Raw genomic sequence first — 25498 nt, forward strand, 5'->3', positions numbered from 1 at the left:
TCCAACCACATGCCAGTCTCACCAATACCACAAGAGTCAAGGAAAGCTTATTTGGAAATGATCCTCTACAAAAGTGTTCATATCCCAACAAAAGCCTCAGAGTAACCAGCCCAAAAGACTTACAGCTCTGGGAAGTCATATATGTCCTCTACAGAAGCTGTGTCTTCCGTCCTCTCAAGAAAAGATGTGCCTGCTTGACTACAGCATCTTTTGCGAAAGAAAACTGACAGCCCAAGCAAATATGCAGACTGCACGAAACTTTTACCTGTACAGCTGGCCCCAGGGAGAGGGGAAGAGCAGCAGAAAAAGTAAATTGCCCCACTAGAACTCATTCTGTACCTGTCGTGTGCTTAAAATGGGGCTTTTACTGGCTGGCTCTTTTCATAAGCAATGAGTTTGCCGACATAACATTTTTTGTCATTTCCCCTGCTTTGCAGTACATGACATGCACTGTCTCTATGGCTGAATAAAAGGTCATGACTGACCAGCTGGTAACACAGAATGCATTTTTACACTAATGGCAGGGTATTCTAGCTTTTGTTTCCCATTACAATGACTGTATATTTACATAAATCCTACATCTGTTTAGCTAAATTAAGCCAGAGGGTGATGATCTTTGTCTTTACAAAAGAGCTGATTTAATTGTATTGAACATAGCTTTCCATTTAAAAGATCAAAGTCAGTGCAGCCCCCTGCAGCAACAATTCAGTCTTATGTGTTTCTTCAAATATTTAAATTAAGAAAATAGAGGAACTGGGGCTAAAAAAGCTAATGAATTTTAACAGACAAATAACAATTGTTCATTCCTTAAAAAAAAAAAAAAAAAAAATAGGGAAATAAAAATAAAAACTCTTTGGGGTCTTTGTTTATCCAGAGCTTGAAGAGAGACATTTTTCCTTCCATCAGAGTCTCATGGAGTGTCCTGACTCTCCAGACTCTGAAACTGTAAGGAATCGATAGTGGAGGCAGCATGCACATTTTTAGGCAAATTTGTAGAAGCTGTAATGCTATGGGGAAAAGACACAAAACACTGAACAGTAAAGAAAACCTGGTGAAGAACTGGCCTCTCTAGCCACCATGCATTAGTTCCAGGCACTCAGCACAGTGAAATCCTACTTGATAAAACATCACTTTGTATGTAAAGGAACAGGTTGCCCAGGGAAGCTGTGGGTGTCCCATCCCTGGAAAGGTCCAAGGCCAGGCTGGATGGGGCTCTGAGCAACCTGGTCTAGCAGGAGGTGTCCCTGCCCATGGCAGGGGGGTTGGAAGTACACAATCTTTAAGGTCCCTTCCAACCCAAACAATTCTATGATCCTGTAATAAAATTGCATGTTACCTCTACAGAAAATAATGGTAAAAATCCTGGCTATGAAACTGTACCTGTAGTGGAGATAGGTATTTCATGTCTTCTGAAAGAGTCTGCATGTCACCTCATAGCATGTGACTTCAGGGAATTAGTCTTTGTCTTGCAAACTTTTATTTTTGGGAGGGGAATGACTGAACACCAGCCTTACATTTCACTGCTGAAATTTGGTATTCAAGAGGTTTCCTCATCTCTCAGGCTGACAGCAGCACTTACTGCTCCCAACACTGGGTAAGCACCATGGCTACACCCCATACTACTGCAGGACGGGGCCAATTGAGCACCAAAATCCACTCTTCCCTGCTCCCACCCTGTGGTTACCCCCTGCAGACAACCTGGGAACATGGACCAAAACCATCTGTAGCATGTTCCAGGTTAGCCCTCAATCAGGAAACAGAAGAAACCAGACCCAAAGTCTGGTTTGGCTCTGAGGAAACCCTTCCAAGAGAGACACGTTGCTTTTACATTACATCTGCATCATACATCCACATTAGCATTTCAGCTTGCATCAGGAACACAATTTTGAAGTGATCCTCCTGACTACCCCTCCTCACCATGCTTTGCTTCACCTTGTGGAACAGTCCTGGTGTCTGCGAACTGGACCCCATCCAGACAAGGCTAAAACAAAAGATCTGGTGTAGGAGCACACTCATTGCACTACAGCTGCTAACACAAGACCAGTCAATGTGACCTGATTAGAGCTGGTCTGAAACAAACCTCTGAAATAACGTGGAGGGTACACACTGGGTCCTCTGCACCAGCTCCTCTGTGCTACAGGTCTGCCCTACTTGTTCCAGGCCACCTGCTAACACAGGCACAGCTCAAAGAGGCTGCGCTGCTGCTTTCTAACCCTCTCACTGCTTAAATGGGTGAATAGCGCCATTTTAGGCACCATATGGTATCCCTGCAGGCCTCCAGCTGCCACTCTGCAGATCAACAGCTCAACCAAATGTCTCGTGTCATATCTGGCAGCCCCTCACAGACATCTCAGATACCTTAGGGAGACTAACGGACTGTGGATGTCTATGTTTAAGCAACAGAATACCGTTTTATTTAAGTATCTATTCTCCTCTAAACCAAAAAAAAGAAAGCAAATGAGACTAAAAATGACGAAACAAAGGTGCTTGAAATACTATAGTGAGTTCTATCAAATAAAATAGCATTTCTCGTAAAATTCTCTCATCTAAAACACTCTGAGACTTTTTTTAATAATTAAAAAGTACGCACAGCTTAATTTGGGCCAATAAGAGTATTGTTTTGTACTTCAAGAAACACCTGAAATTTACTAATTGCTTTTATTGTTCAGTAAGGGCTGGGTTTACTGACTTTAACAGAACTATTGAGAAGCCTGAAATTAAGTTTCTGCATGTGTACTTTACCAGTCTAATAGCCCAGATGCTCTGAGAACTTTAGCATCAGGATCTTCTCAGGATCACATCCTAAAGCTAGGTCTGTACTAGTAAATCAGTAAATTATCAAATTACTAAATTTGCTGGGGTAGTAATAAAAGAAACAGGCTTTGGCACGTCCAGTAAATCAGTAAATTATCAAATTACCAAATTTGCTGGGGTAGTAATAAAAGAAACATGCTTTGGCACGTCCAGTGCCCTGAGGATGACTGACAGAGAGCAGCCACCTTCTGTGCTAGCAAATGCCTGGCCTCCAGAATAGGCTGGCTGCAGGTAAGCAGGGATGCTGCATGGGCTAACCATGCTCGGGACTGCACGACAGAGACTGATGGCCTCAGGATAGCACTGTGTCACGGGCTAACCTCCCAGTCTTACCCAATGATCACACTCCAAAGCTGCAGAAAAACAGTTAGCTACCAAGAAGCAGCCTAAGTTTCTGAATCTGCATGGATATATTTAGAGCTCTAGGTCTTTTAAGCAATGAACCCAAAATATGAACCCTTGTAACCATCAAACTGCCCAGCAAAACAGTTTCAAACACATGAAGCAGGTGATGCTCTTGCTGGGTGTGTGATGGCTGGCATTTGTGCATACCAGCCGCTGCTCTCCCAGACCTGCCCGCATTTCAGCAGCCAGTGACAAACCTCTACATTCGTTACAAATGTACATTAAAGTAATAGTGCAGTCTTTTTAGACACTGTGGACAAAAATGTGTCAGAAATGCCACAGAAACAGGAAGTATGGGAGTGATTATGCACATTAACATCCTTTATGTGGCACACAACCTCTGGCAGACCTTTAATTCTAACAGACATGAGATAGGGAATGTTGGTTTGGTGTACTCTGCTTTGATGTTCTGTTAGTCTTCCTAAGTAGCCTTGGCTTAAAGAAGAGCATGGACTATGAATACATACTGCATGTGTGCAATCAATAGTGTTTGATGCCACTCACTGTATATATATTATCAGCACTCTTAAATACGAACCTACACTTCCCAGTAATAGACGTGAGTGGTATTTTCCCCTTATACAGAAAAGTACAGTAAACAACAGAGAAACAGATAACCTGCACAGATTACTGTTGACAGAAGAAAGATTATTCTGTGGGACAAAATACATCACAGTGCATTTTCAGGTACCAAAACCAGAGAGGCAATATTTAAGTGCACTAAAAAGTGTATTTTAACTGTTATAACAAAGGAATTGCTTTCACAAAGCACAGTGTTTACTAATTAGTTGTAGTACTGTCTTGAGAACCTCTTCCTTGGAGGCACTGGCATCAACCTCTTGGCATGCAGGATTCACCATCCTTCTGTAGGACTCTTCAACTCTATTTAAAAACAAAACAAGAGAAATAAAACTTCAAATGGCAGGGATATGAAATGGCATTAGTCATCAGTCTCGGAAGAAAGTGTTTGCACTGCAGAGACAAAGGGAAAAAAATCTAGTATGCTAAGAATGAAAGCTACTGCAAAGAGCAAAAAACCATTTGTAACTATTAAAATGCAAACCTCAAAGCACATAGTTTCCTTGACATTGATTCCCAGAACTCTATCCATATTCACATGGAGTGGCACTGAAGTATTTTTTTCTTTACAGCTTAGCACTGGATACAGTCTGGTATAGCAGTACAATGGACAGCCTGCTTCTAACACCTGTATTAATTTATTCAAAGCCCACTAAGGTGTCTCTGAACTATATGGCACGGCATTGTGTAGGTGTGCTCACTGACTGATCTGAGCTTTGAGTTACTGGATTACAGAGTTGACACATAGTCCAACCCTTTCCTCTGATCAACTTTGTTAACCAGATGAACATTGGGATGAAATACAGGAAGAAAACCTCCTCACTCAGACTATAAGCCTTCTCACAATTCAGAACTTCCTGCATTTAGCACACAAGGATGAATGAGGATGTGAATATAATTTTCTATGTTCCCACAATTACTAATGCCAAACGTTCAGGCTGCGATTCATAAGACAAACAAAGCAAGATTCTGGATGTTCTCACATCCAGGTTGACATAATTAACAAGTAGAAACAACCAAAGGCTTTCTGACAGAAATAAGAAGTAAGAGAACTGGAACATAAAAGATTCTTAAATAGCAGCATGCTCCCTAGCCCACCCATCTCTCTGCAGGTCCCACTATATGAACCCTGTGTCCACACAGCGTTTCTGTCAGAATTAAGTAATGGATATTTTTAAGGTATATGATCACCAGAAATGTTAAAACCCTAGAGGTAGATGTCAGTTTTGCAATTTGTAGATACGGACACTGACATTCAGGTGTCTATACTGAGGTATCTACATGAGCACTAGGTATTTAAGTTTCCTCTGTAGACAATGATGATCTAATCAATACATTTGGTGGGGCCTAGACAGCAATTCAACACACTCTGACGTAGGATACCTAGGGTGCAATTCAGTTGCTTAAGCAAATTTATCTAGTACTGCTAGAGATGCTCAGGACTATCTCATTCAGCTTCCAGTTGCTGATCCAGAAAGTGTCCACAGGTTCTGCATCACTTCTGCCAGCCTTACGCAGATGTCTCAGATCATATCAAATGGCTCTAGATAGTTATACTTAGATTACTGAACTCCAAGCTGCTGGAAGGTTCCATTGAATGTACTGACTATATCGGGACCTGACACACTTAGTGCAACTAAAGATATCTACAAGAGGACATCTAAATTTTATTCTCTTAATCTGGATCTTAATTCCATAATTTTCTGGGGAAGTTAAGTGTTTCAACTTCTTGCCTCCCAGTTCTGGAATTTTTAGGTCTCTCTTCTTCATGACCTCAATAAGAAAGAAACACAGAATCACAGAATGGTCAGGGTTGGAAAGGCACCTCTGGAGATCATCTAGTCCAACCCCCTGATAAAGCAGGTTTACCCACAGCATGTTGCAGAGTCATGTCCAGGCAGATTTTGAATGTCTCCAGAGAAGGAGACCACACAGCCTCTCTGAGCAGCCTGTGCCAGGGCTCTGGCACCCTCACAGGAAAGGTTCTTCTTCATATTCAGGTGGAACTGCCTGTGTTGCAGTTTGTGCCCGTTGCCCCTTGTCCTGTCGCTGGGCACCACTGAAAAGAGCCCAGCCCCATCCTCTTGACACCTGCCCTTAAGATATCTGCAGGCATTGATAAGATCCCCTCTCGGTCTTCTCCAGGCTAAACAGGCCCAGTCCTTCATCACCTTTCTAGCCCTCCGCCGGACCCTCTCCAGTAGTTTCCAGTCAGTCTTGAACTGGGGAGCCCAGAACTGGACACAGCTCCCCAGACGCAACCTCACTGGGGCAGAGCAGAGGGGACAATGACCTCCCTGATCTGCTGGCCGTGCTCCTCCTAATGCACCCCAGGGTCCCACTGGCCTTGGCCACCAGGGCACACTGCTGGCCCATGGGCACCTCGCTGCCCACCAGAGCTCCCAGGCCCTTCCCCGCAGAGCTGCCTCCCAGCAGGCCAGCCCCAGCCTGTACTGGTGCGGGGGGTTATTCCTGCCCAGGGGCAGGACCCTCCACTTGCCTTTGCTGAACTCCATGAGGTCCCTCTCCACCCAGCTCCCCAGCCTGCCCAGGTCTCGCTGAATGGCAGCGCAGCCTGCTGGGGTCTCAGCCACTCCTCCCAGTGCGTGTCACCAGCAAACGTGCTGAGGGAACACTCTGTCCCTGCATCCAGGGTGAATCAGTTGGACAGGACTGGACCCAGTACTGACCCCTGGGAACGCCAGGAGCCACAGGCCTCCAGCAGGACTCTGCACTGTTGATCACAACCCCCTGAGCTCTGCCACTCAGCCAGTTCTCAGCCCACCCCCCTGCCCACCCATCTCACCCACACTGCCTGAGCCTACCTGTGAGGGTGTTATGAGACAGTGTCAGAAGCCTCGCTGAGGTCAAGGTAGACAACATCCACTGCTCTCCCCTCATCTACCCAGCCAGTCACTCCATCAGAGAAGGCTATTAGATTGTTCAGGCATGATTTCCCCTTGGTGAATCCACTATTCCTGATAACCACCCATGCAGGCCTCCTGTCCCTTTCGTTTGATTATTTACTGATAGGGTGCACCTATCCTGAGCTTGGAGGAAGTGATACTTGAATATTAGCCAGCTCTCTTGGACACCCCCACCTTCCAGAGCCCTAATCCGTGGGATTCCCCCAAGTAGGTCCCTGAAGAGGCCAAAGTCAGCTTTCCTGAAGGCCAGGGTTGCAATCCTGCTTATTGCCCTGCTTCCTCCACTTCTGCCACAAAGGTGCTACAACAAAAGTAGCACATAGCAAAATACAAGTATTTTAACTCAAAGCTCCTTTGCAGGAGAATGAAGTTCTTCACCTGCGGCTTTCAAACACTTTCAGTCAGAACTGACAGAATTTACTCTCCTTGTCAGCCATGAATCCTTTCCAAAAAGAACCCAACCCCCAACCCAAAAGCTTAGATGTAGGAAAGCCTTGTCTCAGCAATGTGAGTGGGACATTTGCCACTGATCAGACAGGAGCCAAGATTGCCTCCATCCTCTTAATCCTCATTAAAGTGTACCTTTGGCGAAACAAACTGTTAGTTTCCAGCTCAGCTTCCTCCTTTGTTTTCTTCAGCCCCCGACGCTGAAGTCTCCGGACTCGCTCTTCAGGATCAACAGTCAGGAGAAGAACAAGATCAGGTTTAAGCAGATCTTCAGGCCACTGGTATACCTCATCATGAGCTGGTGGAAGACCCTGGACTTCCCCAGTTATTTCAGTGGCAATTGTGTAGGCAGCTGTGCTGTGCCAGTATCTGTCAGGAAGATATAAATGGAGAGAAAAATTTTAAAGAGGACACTAATTCTTCAGTAACATAGGAGACATGTGTCACTATAATGGCAAGTGCAATAATGACAAGGTAGGTGACACTGTGATTTTGAAGGGAAATGTAAAGAACAGTTCTCTGCCATCCATTATTTCTTAACAGAGCGGTAATATGCAACACAGTACTCAGCATTACTGTGAAATATTAACTAAAACATATGGCAGAAGCTACACATTATGCAAAGAGTGTTCCAATTATTCCTATCAAAAGAAAAGTCTTCTCATCTAGAGAGAGAGGTCAAAAGAAGAGTTACATTATATGTCAAAATCCAATATTCTTGTCCCTTTTTTGCAGTACCTATCCTACTTCATGCAACAGATTTGGCAGAGAACATGCAGTCTTCAACCACATGTGAATGAAGACAGACTTTGCTAAGGGTTATGCATTCCACTTGCATTTAGCATTCCCACCACTCTGAGGCACTGTATTTTATGTATTTCAGTGGTTTTGTGGCTGGTTGAAACTAGCACTCACACACACAGCTTCCGTGTATGTGTGCTGTGCAGGAGGTTAAAGTACATGTACTGAAATAAGCCAGAGATTTCAAAGTGCATCTAAACTTACTTTAGTAAGAGTAATACTGAAAGCTGCCTACACGGCTGGTGAAAACAAGAAACGACATAAACAAAGCCAAAAAAGTGGGAAGTATATTTCTGGCTTTACATCCTCAAGGAGTAAGTCTACCTAAAACTCGGTCCTTCTAATCCGTTCATACCTCAGATGCCTCTTAGAGATAGGCATCAGCAGCCCTCATTCTCTGCAGGTCACAGAGCCCTAGTTTGTCTTGGGCTGCACAGTCCATGCCTCCGCTTATTCCTAACAGAAGATGTAAGACTTTCCATGTGTCCTAAAGCCAGTTATGAGTATTACACAGATGGAAGTCCCCCATCTTACTGTTAATTAGAAGTATTTCTCTCTAGAGAATTTAATATTTATCTGACTATATGCAAAGTAGCGCTTCCAAAAAAAAAGAAAAGAAAAAAGGAGAGGAGAGGAGAGGAGAGGAGAGGAGAGGAGAGGAGAGGAGAGGAGAGGAGAGGAGAGGAGAGGAGAGGAGAGGAGAGGAGAGGAGAGGAGAGGAGAGGAGAGGAGAGGAGAGGAGAGGAGAGGAGAGGAGAGGAGAGGAGAGGAGAGGAGAGGAGAGGAGAGGAGAGGAAAAGAAAAAAAGAAAAGAAAAAAGAAAAGAAAAAAGAAAAGAAAAAAGAAAAAAGAAAAGAAAAAAGAAAAGAAAAAAGAAAAGAAAAAAAGAAAAGAAAAAAGAAAAGAAGAGGAAACCCAGACACTATGATTGGTAACTGCTGCTTGTAACACCGAACAACTATATGATGGCACTGACATAAGAGGACTTCTTAAATATACAAACCTGTCTATGATCACAGGTGCTTGAGTGGATGCTTTTGCTATTTCTGAAGCAAGAATGTAGTTGCCCGCAGCATAAAATGCTCTTTTAATGGACTCTGGCTCATCATCAAACACTGTCCTCCACTGACTGATGCAATCTGGTGGGGACCTTAGCAGGATGCCATTCAGGGTGTCCTTAACTGACTGGGTTACGGTGGTTTTGCCTGCATTTCATTTACATAAGGAAATATTTGTTACATTATGCACAGATACAGCTGAGTTTTAAAAACTGAAAACTGCTCCTATCCATTCACTCAGAGCACATATTCTGACACCTATGTAACCAGAGTATCTTGCGATAAGGTTTTCAGCGGGAAATTATTCTGAGTTTAGTTGCAGAAATTGTTGCAGGACCTACTCCACTTCCTATTCTCAACACCTTCCACCCCTCCCTCTTGCCAGCTTTAGGTCTTTGCTGCCTTAAATGCATTAAGTGCAAGACAATTTCCTTATATATGCATCTACAATATTTTTCTAGGTCACAGTTCATGTGGATGTCACCATGCTGTCTGCCAGTACTTTCTTTTTAGAGGGGATTTTAATTTATCCTTAACTTATAAGTCAGAAAACAAAGCTATCCAGAGGCAGCTAACACTTCTCCCTGAGCCAAACTGCTTCCAGTTTCCCAGTCTACCACTACTTCAGTTCATTTATTTGAAAACTCTCCAGTAAAAGCGTGTTTCATCACCTGCACAAGAAATGTAATTTCCAGCACTCCACTCTGTGTATTCTTTCATTTATGTAGATAAAGAATTCATCCACTGAATGAAAATTAGCACAGACTGTTTGATCTCTTACAAGAGAAGACAGACTGGTATTTCTAATTCCTAATTCCTTCAAATCTGTCACAGGTTTCCAGGATATTTTGACTTTTTAAGTCTTACGCCTGGCTGAAAGCCCTAGCGCTTGCTCTTTCCAACAATTTCTCATCCGTGTTTCTTCAACCACACACTGCCCTTACCTGTGGCATCCAGCCCCTCAAAGACTACGACGGGAAAACCTCCCTTCTGCTGGCGCTCCGGGCATTTCTCCAGCAGGTCGAGCAGCGCTCCAGCCTCCGGGATCCGCGCCGCGCACTGCAAAGAGACGTGACCCTTCACACCCGCCCGCCGCACGGCCCCGCAGCTGGAGGCGCCGGGGCGCGGACCCCGCTCCCGCAGCGCTGCGGGCGGCCCCGGTGGGCGCTCACCTCCCGCAGGCGCTGCCGGACGGCGGGGGCGGCGGGCGGCAGGATGCGGCGCAGGGGCTGCGGGACAGGCGGGAGCGGGGCGCAGCGCCGCAGCATCGCTGCCGTAGCCGGGAGGAGGAGCCGGAGGGAAACGAAACCAGCCCCGCCGGCAGGGAGAGAGCCTGGCTACCGGGGAAGGCTCGGCAGGCAGGGGCCGCTCCGGGCGGGGAGGGCTTTCTGCGGCACCCCCGCCCCGCCGCAGCGGCGCTGGGGTGAACGGGCGCGGTCCCCGTGGGAAATGGCTCCGTGCAAGGACTGGCTGGAAAAGAAAGTGAAAGCTGAGGTCTTAGCCCCAGGATTCGGTCTGCCAGCCCCTCCCACGGCTAAATCCTGGCGTTCTCCAAAATAAATAATAATAATAAAAAAAAAGGCAACACAAATACACTCCGCTGCTTCGGACTCGACCAAAGAGATAAGCAAGGCATAAACCACACTGAACTGGTTTTCTGTGTTGCAGTGCCCAAGTAGCACCGAGCTGTCGGGACACATCGGTAACTTATTCCCATTATTCTGTTACTCAATAGCTTTATAACAAGACCAACGGGCTCAAATAATTTTGGAAGTACAACAGACTTTCCCAAGCCTGCAGTGTTTCCATAACTTTGTGATGGCCAATTTCAGCTTTCATCGGCTCAGGGGCAGGAACCAGAAGCACTGCAAATAGCTGCAACGCACACTTAGTCCCACGTCAGCTGCTATGAGTAATGTTGCCCAAAATGTGGATTTTGAGTTTTCAAAATTTGTAACCTGAAATGAAGGAGAATCTGCACCTCTGCAGAATCTTATTTCTCCTTTTCAATAGTTGGAAAACTCTCAGTTAATCTAAAGTTAAACTTCTGGTGCATCTTCTGAAAAATTATACTCTGCAAGCAAGCACACTCTATAAGAAATCCCTCAGACACTTGATGTCTTCCTCTGGTCAGCTCAAACACGCTGCACATATATATCTTTTGCTTGGTGTATCTGCAGGGAGAGGGGAGCAGCTGGTAGACAGTACCAGTTAGCTAAAGATAGCTGTACTAGTTGGGAACTACCCATGCTGAGGAAGCTGCTGGAAGGCTGAGCCACAGCAGGAACTGGGAATACAGCTCTGGAGGCTCTTCAATACAGTCTCAGCAGCTGGTACCAAAACTGACTTTATTTTAAGGTGAAACATGCCCTTTTTCATACCTGAGAACTCCTGTGTTGTTCCACATCACTCAAACACGTGGCTATGGCAGCTGGGTATGGGTGCCAAAAGACACAAAGTGAAACATGGTTCATTATACAAGAAACAAATAGATGGTAATTTTAGAAACATAATAATATGCACTACTGAGTCAGAGTAGTGGCTCTTCTTGCCCAATATTATGTCTGGTAGAATGACATGCTGTGCATAAGCCTGGCTTATCCATGGTGCCTGCTCCTAGCCCTTGTGTTCATCCAGCATTCACAGTCACTGAATTAGAATGTTAGACAGCACATCCTCATCTCTTCCTTTTAACACCTATTTATGGACCCTTGTTCATACCTCTGTTTAAATCCCTTTTTGACTCTACGGTACAGTCTACCTCCACAAGCCCCTGTGGTCTTAAATTCCATCAATGCATCTGTTGCATAAAACAGTTTTGTTTTATAAGTTTTAAAGTCATATCCTACTTGTTTCAACAAGTGCCCCTTCCAGTAATACTACTGACTTTGGTGAATAACAGTTCAACATTCAGCTTATTTATCACTGTCATGATTTTGTAAAGCTGACTCAGATTTTCCCCCTTCAGCTTTTTCATGTCAGAAATGAGAGCCCCCACCTCTTCTGAGGCAACTGCTTCGTCCCCCTGATCATTTAGATACGGGGATAGTGTCTTTAACTCCATAAGGTCCTGCCAAGATGTGGAGAGCTGAACGGTACCACTAGCCAAGCTATGGCTGCACGCACCAAAGTTTCACAGAACAGCAAATAATGCCATCTGCCTTGTTCTCAGTACCTTTCTGGATAATAACCAAGCTTTTTGTTGTCTCTTTTTGCTACTGCCTCTCACAGAGCCATTGATTTCAGAGGGGTAGTAAAAGTGACTCCCAGATCTCTTTCCTGAGAACTTAGTGCTACTACTGAGCTCAGTGTCAGCTATTAAAGGTTTCAGTTATTCTTTCCTGCATGTATTGCCTTCCCTTTTTTCTACACTGAAGCTTATTTACCACATTTCTGTTCACTTATTTTTTTTAGGTCATTGACTTGCAGCCACATTTCATTTCAAAAGCACTTGAAAGGATGGCAGCGTCCCACACTGACCTGTGTGTCCTCTTGTTCTTCTGTTTCTGTTTTCCTGATACACCGTTACTTTTCCCTTCCCTGCTAACTAAACAGAAAGAGCTTACTTTCGTTTTTCCTTTTCCCCTCTCACTACTTTGATAAAACCTTGTTTACAAGCTTTCTTGAGCCAAGCTGGTGGTGCTTCCAACCTCTTTTATAATATGCTTATGAGATCATTTATAATAGGCATGTGATGTCTGTCCTCCTTGCTAATTATTTAAAAATATCTTCTTGCAAGATTTTAGGTCTTTCCCACCAGATGATACAGAAAGAGTTCAGGTAAAATTATAGGAAGAATTGCTTTTTATGTCCAAGACAGGTCTTTGTATTTAAAAGCAGTGTAGAGAGCATGAATATGTTTTGAAATTAACTTACAGTAAGTACTCAGTTTCTTCACAAGGACCTTTATCATTTTGATGTCTGTATAATATTAAATTATGTTGAAGAGCAAATATGCTAATTATATGAAAAACACTGTTCTGGAGCCTCTTGACATCTTTGAGGGCTCACTGTGCTTGAGATACAGGCATAACAAGAAGCTGTAGGACCATTCAAAATGTTTTTCATTTGACCAAAGTGGAAAAAGAGAAAAAACAACCTGAAAATGAATGAATCCATAGCTTTAGAAGTATATCTAAGTGCACAGCCCTGACCTGTAGATAAACAGCTGTCTGAGACACAGGCAGGAATTACTACAGTTGAAGGCTCATGAAATGCGTAGGTACATAAAATACATGCAAATAGAACACAGCTGTTTTCATGCAGAATAAACTTTAAAGGACACTAGTAAAGGGCCCTCCGGTAAAGACAAAGCTCTGGGGATAAGACCAAAAGAACACAGAAGTTAGTACAGTGTCAAGACAAAAGACTCTCTCCTGTTCTGCTTGTGCCAGTGGCCAGTGCCAGATGTTTGGAGAAGAGTAAGGAAAGGACATAGAAGGAACCCCTCCCAACATCTTTTTGCCAAGAAATGTTGGACCAGAAGATCCTTGAGGTGCCTTCCAACCTGGTATGCTATAATTCTATGATCTTTTCCCATATTCTAAGAGTCTTCTGTTTAAATACTTCCTGAGCTGGAGATCACATATATACCATCAAAGGCCCATGGCGGACTTCTTTCAAACACACCTAATCTGTGTCTATATTTATATTGTGTGTTTCATATGCATTTCATAACTTAATTGCACGTGGGTTTTAATTTTCTATTTGGTGATTTCAGTGACACCCTTTGGATTCTTGCATCCCAAGGAAGAATGAGTCACTGCAATTACAAGGCCCTTGACAAACCCCCATTTATGGTGCTGCAGATGCAGCAGGGAAGAGATCATTTCCAGCTGGGAGTGGAGCAAGAAGTAATACACTTATCAAATGCTAAAAACTACATCTGCTGTTGCATGACTTCCCTGGTTGTCCTTGGACCATTTCTAGTCCTCACAGGTGACTTGATAATGACTCCTTCTTTAACCTCATTTATGTTACAAGTTCATGTCAGTAATTTGCTTTTCCCAAGGAAGACACTGTTTGACTAGAACTGCCAACTAGCCACACTGGAGAAAGCAATCTCTTCATTTAAATAAATAAAAATACATTATTTACATAAACAATATATCATTGTTCTAAAGTTTTGCTTTCCTAGCAACTAGGGAGCACAACAGCATTATCCATGTTTATCCAGTCGATTCTTCCATGCTAGTTGTGCACCTATGTACCACCCAGTGCACCATTACTAACATTATTCAACCATTTTTGAAAAATTATATTTATCTTTAAAAGGTTTTTCAGTGCAGATTTGCAGAACTGAAACATTTTGAGTACTGGGACTCCATCGTGCCACTGTAAGATGACTTCTATGGGAAAGAAAGGGAAGGAATCAGACTTCCTACCACTTTCAAGGAACATCATGCTTTTCTGAGCCTCTTCTAGAAGACTCCAGGACAGAAATTTTCATTACAGTTCCTGCTTGCAACATTTCTTGTAGATCCAAAGCTAGTGTATAACAATGCATATTTATGTTTTCTTGTAGGTCTCACCATAGAGCCTGTGAGCTAGAACAGTTTGGGAAGTAAAATGTGAGTCTTTCTTATTACTGCTAGGATTTGTACATCTGTAGGAGGCCCACCCTGGTCTGGGTTTACTTTGTGGGGCTTTACATGCAGAGAGTGTAATCTGAAGACATACTTAGTTGAGGGAGAAAAAAAAAAGAGGGTTTTTGTAACTGCCATTTTCTAAGAAAGGATAGATAAAACTACAGAGAACAGGAAGTTTTGAGTAAGCTTGAGTGTTAGGTTCCCTGCGTGGTTTGATCCTTGAAACAGAGACTTTCCCTTTCAAAGAAAAACAGTTCAAATGTTAATGTTTTGGTTTACTGAATCACTGAGCAACACTCTTCTGACATGCTTTTGGAGTGTTTGTGTATCAGATGTCTCTTGTTGAGCAAAATCAGTATTCATCAAAGATTTTTAGTGATTTAGGAATTTTTACTGATTTCCTGCTTTAGGAAAGTATTTTGAACCTATTTTTCCCATCCAACTAAGGCACTAGGCAACAAGCTCAGGGCTGAGGTTGCAATAGGTCTAGGTCACTGTGCCAGCCTCAGTGAATCTTCTGCGATTCCAAAACTTTCAGAAAGTTAGGGACGTTTCTGAGACAAGGTGAGATAAATGATACTTTTTCACCTGCAATAAGATCTCTGTGCAAAGCTATATGCAGAGATTGTGAGCTCGATGGCATACATACATATATATATGTATGCACATATGTATATACTGAGACACAACACAATATTTCTTGAGATGTAGAAGAAAAAAAGAAGTGTTGCAATTGTCTTTAAGAATGTCCTGCTACATTAGCAGTTCTGTCAGTTAATGGAAGCGAGTGAAGCTCCAGTTTAAGCCTGCTGTAGCCAACATGCAGTTGGTAGGTGCTGAGATCCGAGTATGGCTCCGTACCTTGGCAGCAGTGGCAACGCTAAACTGCGCACGCAAGAATGAGGAGACTGACTGAAGGCAGTGTGAGGCTGAAAGCCGTGTAGGACCTGGAGGTCTGCAGATAGCAACTGGTGCTATGATGGAGGTGCTCCTTCTCCAGCAGTAGCTGTTGTGCCAACAAGGAACTGAGGAATATGACAAGTGGCAGCTTGGTACTGATCTGTCCTGGTGTCCACATGAGGGGGCAGCCATCTCTCTCGCCCATGTCAGCTCAGGCAGCTGCCAACTTTTCCTCCTGTAAAAGCTAACTGTATATTCAGCTTGGTGCAGTAACTTTGCTTGCGGTGCTTTAGGCAGTATTGGGGACCAAGACTTAAAGAACCTTCAAACATTTTCTTTTCATGAATCTGAAGTTCTCAGGCTCCCTAACCTGGACTGCTCTGCAATGCAAACCCGTTTAAACTTCCAGGAGCTCATGGCTGTGTCTGAGGAGGATGCCGCAGGATGCAGCACAGTTGCACAAGCTCAGCCTTCCCCCCGCTTCACGAGCCACAGCGGTTGTGACCAGAAGAACTGAAGCCACCGAGCTCACGCTCATCAAAAGCGGTGTGCGGGGTGTGCTCAGCTGTGCCACCTGCTCACCCCTAGAGCTGCTCACCCCAGGTGCCGGCTGCGGGCAGCCAGCGGGGCTTCGCGGTGGCCCCGCCGGGCCGAGAAGCGGGGCTGTGGCGGGGTGGGGGGCTGAAGGAAGCCGCCAGCCGGCACCGGCGGCTCGGTGCCAAGTTTCCCTTCTGCGAGAACGGAAAGCGAAACCCAGCGCTTCTCCGCGCTCCGGCACGGCGCGGCGGGGCGGAGAGGGAGGGCGCCGCCGCGCTCTTAAGTGCGGAGCGCCGGCCGCCTGGCTGCAGCTTGCCAGCCGAGCCGAGCCGAGCCGAGCCGAGCCGAGCCGAGCCCAGCCCAGCCCAGCCCAGCCCAGCCCAGCCCAGCCCAGCCCAGCTCAGTCCAGCCGGACCGAGCCCGAGCCCAGCCAGGTCCAAGTGAACAGCAGCGCATCCCGCCGGGTGCAAGTGAACGGCAGCGCATCCTGCCGAGCGGAGCCGGGCCGAGTTCAGTCGGATCGACACCAGTCGAACCGAGCCCCGCGGGGTCCAACTGAACTGCAGCGCATCCCGTCGGGTGCAAGTGAACGGCGGCGCGTCTGAGCCGAGCCGAGCCGAGCCGAGCCGAGCCGAGCCGAGCCGAGCCGAGCCGAGCCGAGCCGAGCCGAGCCATGCATCTGAGCGTACTGGTCCGTCTGCCACTGGCGGTGGCGCGGGCGGTGCTGGCGGCGCTGCGCGGGCGGCTGGGCGCGCTGTGCTGGAGCCTGGCGCCCCTCTCCCTGCCCCTGCCCCTCTCCCTGCCCCTGCCCCTGCCCGGCTGGCGGAGGGTCTCGGCCCCCAGCCCCACCGCCCCGCTGGGCTCCCGGCGGGAGCGGGAGCCGGAGTGGGACGACGCGTCCCCGACGCCCACCAGCGTCAACTACCACTTCACCCGGCAGTGCAACTACAAGTGCGGCTTCTGCTTCCACACGGCCAAGACCTCCTTCGTGCTGCCCCTGGAGGAGGCCAAGCGGGGGCTGGCGATGCTCAAGGAGGCAGGTGAGTCCCGGGGGGCCGCGGGATGCGCGGCGCCCGCCTCCCAGCGGGACCAAGGGGCGTCGAAGTTGTCCCGGGTGTGTCCCCCTCTCCATAGCGCTGCCGTCGGGCACTGGCAGCCTGTGGAAGGGGCGGGCAGTGGGCAGGCAAAGGTTCACAGCGTCTTTCTCTGGTCCTTTTCTAGGAATGGAGAAAATAAATTTCTCGGGAGGAGAACCGTTTCTTCAGGACCGAGGCGAATTTGTAGGCGAACTGGTCCAGTTTTGCAAGCAGGACTTGAAGCTGCCGAGTGTCAGCATCGTTAGCAATGGCAGCCTGATTAGAGAACGGTGGTTCAAGAAGTACGGTAAGGAAAAACCACTGCGCACAGGAGCACTGGCAGGGCTCGGGAGCCTCCTTGGGGCAGCCTGACTGAAAGATGGGTTTTGGTGCAAGTGAGAGATGGTTTGTTAGCGCTTCAGTTACAGTAAACGCAAACCAAACATAAATACCGGTGAAATATTGTTAATTATATATTGTAACCATAGGCAGTTTGTACTATTGCCTCTTTGGTGTAATAGTATAATAAAATAATAGCTCAGACTATGTCCACAATTCTGGGGACACACAGACACACAAACAAGATGTTTTGGTGCTGCTGCTGTGGCTTTTGTGGTTCAAGTGATGACTCCATAGAACTATATATTTACATGGCACTTCATGACAGATCACAAGGAAGTGAAACTGGGCAGAGTCCTGACAGCTTTCTGTGAGAGAGTGAATATTAATCCATTTTTTAAACTTGTTTTCAGGTGAATATTTAGACATTTTAGCAATTTCATGTGATAGTTTTGATGAGGATGTCAATGTGTTAATCGGCCGTGGTCAAGGAAAAAAGAACCATGTGGAAAATCTGCATAAACTGAGACAATGGTGCCGAGAGTATGCTGTTGCTTTCAAAATAAATTCAGTGATCAACAGATTTAATGTTGAGGAAGATATGAATGAGCAGATCAAGGCACTCAACCCTGTGCGCTGGAAGGTAAGAAATTGATGTATACCATAGGTTTACTTTTCAGAGAAAAGTAATAATGAAGTGAAGTCCTGGAGTTGTCTGAACCTCTAATGACCTCAGTCATATCTCCAGCTCCAGCTTGTGTTCATGTTAGCAGACTTCTTACCAGTGTTACATGGTGCTGAAGACAGTTCTGTCTCTTTCTGCACTTAAATGGAGCCCAATACGTCAAGCATCTTCCTGGTTGTGATATTTACAGGAAACGAGCATTTCAGCATATGTAGATCTAGGGGTTTTATGATATTCAAAATAAGATGGAAGGGTTTTAACATTTGAAAATCTATCATGTAGAGAAAAGGAGGAAAACTTAGTGTACAATGATACATTACAATTAATATATTGCTAGCAATATAGAAGTGTACATTAGGCATTAGTGTTCTGCTATAGCATATTAGTGGTTAGCATGCATATATTATGATATTTTCTACTAGAAGTTTATTAAATATGTTATCAGTTTGAAAATGGGTAGACATAATGTGACATAAATATGGGAGAACTTGTAGAATAATTTCTCACTAATTGCTTCAAGGAAAGTGGTATACCCACATGATTTCCTGGGGAAAAAAAAAAATCACTGTAAGTAAAATCTTGGTCTTACTGAAGGATTGTAAGGAAAATATGACACAAATTTTAATACTTTATCAAGCTTCCTGGCCTGCTTTCTTACTGGTGTTACAGAGCATGCTGATGGCAAAGGTGCCTTTTTTACCCTCAAAGCCTATGCTGAATGTATTTGAGGACTCGGCTTTTAGAAGGAGGCTGTTAAGTAGACAAACTGTTAAATTTTTTTTGTGGGGAGTCATCCCTATTTTTTTTCTGTGACCATCTGAGGCTAGTTAAACTTACAGTCACCAGTCAGGTTAAAATCTTTAAGAATAAAGACTGACTTGATAATCTGCATGGTACATAGTACTTACTGGCATTTACAACAGCCATACTATTTGAGGTTCAATCAAAAGTTTATTTGAACTTTGATTATCTGTGCCCTTATTAAGACCACGGCAGTTAAGAATTCTGTGGAAACCTGATCAATAACCATGACAGTATAATTACATTTAGAACTATGTAATGTTAATTTGCTAAAAATAAATCTACACCATGCCCTTTGTGTAGTATTCACTTGCCACAATTTGTGTCAGTGTGGCTTCACTAACAGAAATTAAAGACATTGCTACTGAGACAGCTGAAAGTTTTTGTCATGGTAACAGTCTCTTATCCTCAAGGCAAATGAAAACATAAATTCTTAACCAGGTGTCTTTTGTCTTCAGGTATTCCAGTGCTTGATAATTGAGGGGGAGAACAGTGGTGATGATGCCCTGAGACAAGCAGAGAAATTTGTTATCAGCGATGAAGACTTTGAACGATTCCTAGATCGCCACAAAGATGTCTCCTGTTTGGTACCTGAATCTAATCAGAAGGTAAAATTGAACTTGTCCTTTTAAAACCTTATTTTCAAATACAGTTGGAAAGATGGAAAGGAACTAGAAGCTTTCATGGCACTTAATGCTTTTCCTATTAGTATTGGCTTAGAAAAGGTACAGTACAACTCTGTCAGCAACTGGGTTTTAATACTCTTTAAGGATTTTACTGGGCACAGAGTTGTTAATTAGAAGAGTAATAACTCATCAATCCCATTCCTGTGGAAACCAGTGGGAGTCCTCTCACAGCATCATGTGGGCTTCTGTTCAGTGACATGGATGTATAAAGTATCAGCACAGAAACAGGAGAAACTGGGATTTCCACAGCTGAATAGTGAACTCTAAAAATAATTAAGCCTTTCAGAATTTAATAGCTCTTCCCCACCAAGGCATAACATCTGAAAAGGTTGACTGTTAATGTAAACACACTTTATACTGTAAGCATAGTTTCCTAATACAGATTCACTGTGATGTTACACTACGGCGGTGTCATCAACCTACACGAAGTAACACATCCCAGTCAGCATTATATTGGGTATTGAGAACAAGAAGTAGTATTCTTGCTGTGACACATCTTACTGGGTACTCCCTCCCACAGTAAAGTCACATTTTTAACATTGTCTGAACCTCTTTGAACTGCACGTTTGGGCTCTTTATTCACAAGGAGACTCCTTGTGCTACTGCAGAGCCCAGCAGTGAGCTTGGTGAGCTGCCATCCAGCTTATGTTAGCTGCAGTAAAGGACTTTAGTGTCAAAGGGTGGAGCTCAGGACATTTTGTAAGATGCCTACAGACCCTATACATGGCATGAGGAGAGTTAGAAGACTCACTGTTGAGAAAGTTTATGAATTGAGTGAGGAGATGCTAGGTTGAACTAAGTTCAGGAATGCCTTAAATCTCTCACCTCGTGTTCCACAGATTAAGACTCTGCATTTACAGTTTATTCCTTAATGTACGGAGAGCTCAAGTGAGCAGACTGGGTTGCCTGTACTATGTAAGACACACACGTCTAGCATTTCAAACATTCAGTGGGAGACAGCTCTCATAAGAGAAGGTGTTTAGATGAGAACCCATAATGGTTTCTGCATTTTTTCCATGTAATAAGTCCTACAAAAAACCCCCCAGTAGGTTTCCCTCAGTAGGTTTGGTTCTAGAAGACACTTTCTGATTTCTGTTAAACCTGTGGGAAAGATGGGCACCAGACTGATCAAACAGATTTCCCGTTCTGCACAGTAGCAAGCTCCAGCTACCCAGAGGATCGTGTAGGAGGTGCCTGGTTAGCTGAGCAAACATGTCTTATTTCAACTGTTGGCCTATTTCTTGGTGCAGACCTGAGAACTTTTTGAGCTGGGAGAACACTTTTATTTGCTGAAACGATAATCAAACACACCAGCTTAAACAGTCTTGTAATTTGTTTGGAAAAATGATATAATCATTCCAGTATACAAAACAGTGTACGTTCTGCTAGTGTAGAAGTTAATAGAAGATTTGGATTATTATTTAAAACACCTTTATCCAGCTGGGCACCCACATTTCAGTTAGACACTTGAAAACTCATATTCCAAGAATTACTGGCTTATTCATACACTAAGTCATGCTAGCAATCCTGTCATTTATTTCTGTGAATTTGATCTAAGCTCACTGAAACATCAGTAAGATATTACCTGTTTCAAAGATTTGGATCAGGCTTTAAAAAAATAGTTGATTTTTTTGTCCTTGATTTTTCACTATGGAATTTTGGTTTGTTTATTGATTTAGTTTTTTCTTTTGATCTATTACAGATGAGGGATTCATACCTCATTCTGGATGAATATGTAAGTCTTTGGTTGATATTTGGTATTTGTATGCTAATATATGTATGTATAAAATGTTGATAACAAATTAAATTTACTGTGCATTCTAAAAAATAATTTTACAATGTAGTACAAGGAATAGATGCAATTTCTTCCCTTCAAACATACTGAGAACTTTTATGGTCAAGAGGAAGTTGCCGTTAGGTTGCATATATAATCATTGCATCACAAATATTAAAGTGCAGATGTGTATCTTTGCAGGACATCTTTGCTTTTTTCCTTTAATTTAAAAATACAGAACTTGTCCTGAAAGTTAGGTTTCAAAGAGCTTACGTATCTTACATGTGACTGAAGAGCAAACTTTTAATCCTCAGGAATTATGGCATGACTTTGTTCCCGCTAGGATGTGTCACTGTTTAACTGTGAGCTTCTGAGCCTTCTAAGGAATAGAGTGAAACTGTTCATGCACTTACATAGGTTTTTGTGGGATCGCAGTGCCATTTGTTTAATTCTATAGGAAAATCAAGCTTTTACAAATTAACTTTCTAACATTTTAATCTACTGATATTCCAGATGCGTTTTCTGAACTGTAGAAATGGACGGAAAGAGCCTTCCAAGTCTATCCTAGATATTGGCGTGGAAGCAGCTATAAAATTCAGTGGATTTGATGAGAAGATGTTCCTAAAAAGAGGAGGAAAGTATGTGTGGAGTAAAGCAGACATGAAACTGGACTGGTAACTCAATATACTGAGTCAGGGCAGGTGCATTATGTAAAGAAAATGGGTCTATATGTATGTATCTAAAGGTTTTGACTACACTTGGTGTATTATACAGATTGATGTTCAACATAACTCTATATGTGAATGTGTTAAATGGTTTTAGGATGAAGATTATGGTTTTGTCTATTTTTTGGTTGAACATTACTAAGTACCTTCAGAGTTTTCATGTAAATAGATCTCTGAAATCAACTTTGAACAATCAACCATTGTATGAAGGACTTAAGTGCAAAGCGTTAGTATAATGTTGAACAAGAAACAGTTTTAAGATAATACATAAGTGTACATGCCAGAAAACAAATGGAAAACCACCCTAATCTCTAATTCATTATCAACAGCTGTAATTATGGGTAAATGTAAACTTACCAGGAAGATATTGTGCCTCGTTCACATGGAAAGGTGGCTTGCAGTTCTTCACTAGATCACAAGACAGCCAGCTGACAGGCCTTCGGAAGCAGCCCTGGAGTTTTTTGGGGGTAACAGAGGGTCAGAATCTAGGAATCATTGTCTGTAATATTATATTTAAAAGGAAATCAGGATGAAAAAAATCAGCAATTTTCATTCTTTAGGACTTAACCCTAAAATCATCTGTTGTTCTTGTCCCTCTCCTCCATACGGACACGCAGTATTTGCAAAAATGTGGGATGTAATTTTCTGTGGAAACATATTTTTAGTCACAGAAGAATATTATAACATAAAAGTGCATTTTACCCAATGATGAGCAACTTCTTATTTCACATTGGCAATGGCCTTAGTTCTCACAAATATTTACGGTGAAGACAATGTTTGCATTTTATTAATAACTGCTTCCATTTTCCTTTTATCTGCAAATATTTATTTTTTTACATGTTTTTCTCTCCCTGTACATACAGTTGTGATGAAGATTCCTTCTGAAATTAATTAGCACTATGTAGCACACCTAATGGGTATCTTCTGTTGCATACTGACTGTGTTACTTGCATACTTTTTATTTTGCTAAGCCTTAGGATTACGAACAACAAAGTTCATATATCATGTAACCTTGTTTAAAGCTTGCTTGGCTCCAAATCATTCTTGCTTGCTGGTTATGAACATGCAGGTGAAACTACCTGAGTTTTGTGATAGCAGCCTGATTGTAAGAGCTGGCAGCATCAACATAAAATAGGGAAAAGGTCAAAAATGCCTGCAAAAGCCATAATCTAATATGCTGTCCTCAGTCTTGGTTTTCTGGCAATTGGTAGGGCTTTGTAATTGCAGTTTTCCAAACTTAACTAGTCTCCCCCGCCCCCCCCCCCCCCCCCCCCCCACACACAAAGCTCTGTATGAAAGGCACAGGGATAAGCACTGCACAGAGCAGAAGTGAGCTGGTGCTGCTTACTTGTCCTGTCCATTGGACTCAATGCCTGGATTGTCTGACACATTTAAATGTTTGCAGCATTTGGAAGGCAGCATGCACTGAATGTTCCACGTAGAGAAAATTATGGCTTCTTTCACTTTTCTGATAATGCTAGTTGATTTTTTTAGAGAGGTTTTAAAGAGAAATGTTTTGCATTTATCTAATGCACTTCAAAGTTGAAGGGGAAAGTGCTTAAGTAGGAGCTGCTGCTTCTGCATAAAGGAAGGTGCATCTCTGAATACACTGCGAAAATGTTTCCATTTATGATTCCTTTTGTTTCCATTTCTACTATCCTAACTGTAAATATATTGTCTCAGTGGTGCTCTTTTGTCTCTTTGTATTTTGCATTTTGCAATCACAACACTTCCTAGACTGTAACATTTCAGGTCTTTCTTTTTCTTGTATTACTACTAAGTGACATTTAGAATGTGGCCCACACACATTAACCCCACAGTCTTTTGGCAGCTGTTTAGCTGACCTCAGTTGGAGTTTTGCCTGAGTAGCAACTATGGGCAGTGCAAATTTATGTAACTGGGGCTTGACTTCCTCTGCATTCCCATTGCTCAGATGTTAAATCCAACCTCTTCCTTAGCATCCCCACTGCATGGTAGAAAAGAAGCATTTTCCTTTGCTGCTGGCTCAGTCCCAGCATGGGGAAAGATTTAGTGCGTCAGTGTAACAGTAAATCTACCAGCTTGCTGCTTCTGCAGAAAATGCCAGCTGTATCACAGCAGACAGATGCGAGGTACACAAACTCCCATTCAGATTCAGAAATCCTGCCATTCTTTGCTTTGCATTTTGCTCTGTAAATGGCTATTCTTTTGCTGCATGAGATCCTCTGTGCCTATGGAGGAAGCTGTAGGATAAACAAACTGGAGCTGAAAATGCGAAAATCGAGTCAATAATGCAAAGACATTGAAGGTGGCTTATATCAAAAAATTCTAAGTTCTTATCTTCATAAAATCTTGAGGATTTCACATTGCCTCTTGATCCCATAAGTAATTAAGAAAAAGTTTCTGCTCTGCGTGGTACTCTTTTTCCAAAGGAAATGCCAGTCCATGTATGTTGGAAATAAGAATTGGACATAACACAGTTTGACGGACAGTCATTGGTATTTTTATATGCAAAATTCATTGTTGTGTAAAATCTCAAAAAAATTTTTTTGTTGCCTACAGATTGATTAGCCTAGTTTATTTTATTTAATCTATAAACACAGTTCACACGGTACCAAAAAGGGACTTTAGGCATTTATTCTGTAGTTGGGCCTAACCTGCAGCATGGGACTTGAAAAATAATAATGAATTCAACAGGGTTATTCCCAGGCTTAGAGATTACATGTACATCGTGACCCTGAATACTCAGGATTTAAATTTAAGTCCCGTAAACACAGATATGCTTAATTGTATTTTCCTGTGTAATTTCGCAGTACTGCAGCTAAGCACTTGCTAAAGATGCTGAACTGGGAGAGAACTTCCACTGCAGTTTACTGGCATCATGCAGCTGTTTGTATCAGTAAAATTTGTAGAGAATGAGCATTTGCAAGAATGACCTCAGTTAAAATTATGAATATGCCTTGGATAATGAGTAAAACTGTCACTTAAGATGCTATTTAAGATGTCCTCTTTTTCAGTGTGAAGAATGATAATATATTTGAATGTTAAAAACGATGAGTTTTTAAATGATGCTCTGACATAATTAGTGCTAAATATTTCACAAGGATGTTGCACATTTCAATAAATGTTTCTATTTTCTTAACTTGCCTGTACTTTTTTTTTTTTTAAATATAACCCAGATCCATACTAGCAGAATTTGTGACTGCATTCACAAGTCACATGCAAGTTGATGTGTGTCTGCATTCACAGGAGAGCTGTAATTCTGGATGCAGGCTGTGTTCAGCGCAGGGGGCTGCTTGCACGGTGCCAAGGGCAGCATCTAGCCCCAAACGGAGAACAATAGCGCTGATTCTCCTTGCCATGAGAAGGATTTATTG

General features: G+C 43.3%; 2 protein-coding genes across 2 annotated transcripts; one reads left to right on the plus strand and one right to left on the minus strand.

Annotated features, from left to right (window-relative positions):
- Nucleotides 1–3846: 3846 nt before the first annotated feature.
- Nucleotides 3847–16218, minus strand: CMPK2 (cytidine/uridine monophosphate kinase 2). The gene is made up of 5 exons (XM_080388706.1): nucleotides 10204–16218; nucleotides 9976–10090; nucleotides 8977–9178; nucleotides 7308–7541; nucleotides 3847–4101 (listed from the first exon to the last, which is right to left on the minus strand). The coding sequence occupies exons 1-5, from the start codon at nucleotides 10297–10299 to the stop codon at nucleotides 3981–3983; spliced, it is 768 nt and encodes a 255-aa protein (XP_080244832.1). The 5' UTR covers nucleotides 10300–16218; the 3' UTR covers nucleotides 3847–3980.
- A 171-nt stretch (nucleotides 16219–16389) lies between these two features.
- On the plus strand, nucleotides 16390–25282 carry RSAD2 (radical S-adenosyl methionine domain containing 2). Its single transcript, XM_080388705.1, has 6 exons — nucleotides 16390–17096; nucleotides 17278–17439; nucleotides 17885–18114; nucleotides 19416–19565; nucleotides 21346–21378; nucleotides 21931–25282. Exons 1-6 carry the CDS (start codon nucleotides 16730–16732, stop codon nucleotides 22093–22095), a joined length of 1107 nt encoding a protein of 368 aa, XP_080244831.1. The 5' UTR covers nucleotides 16390–16729; the 3' UTR covers nucleotides 22096–25282.
- Nucleotides 25283–25498: the final 216 nt, after the last annotated feature.

This window comes from Falco punctatus, assembly GCF_963210335.1.
Source record: "Falco punctatus genome assembly, chromosome: 5".
NCBI classification, from domain to species: domain Eukaryota; kingdom Metazoa; phylum Chordata; class Aves; order Falconiformes; family Falconidae; genus Falco; species Falco punctatus.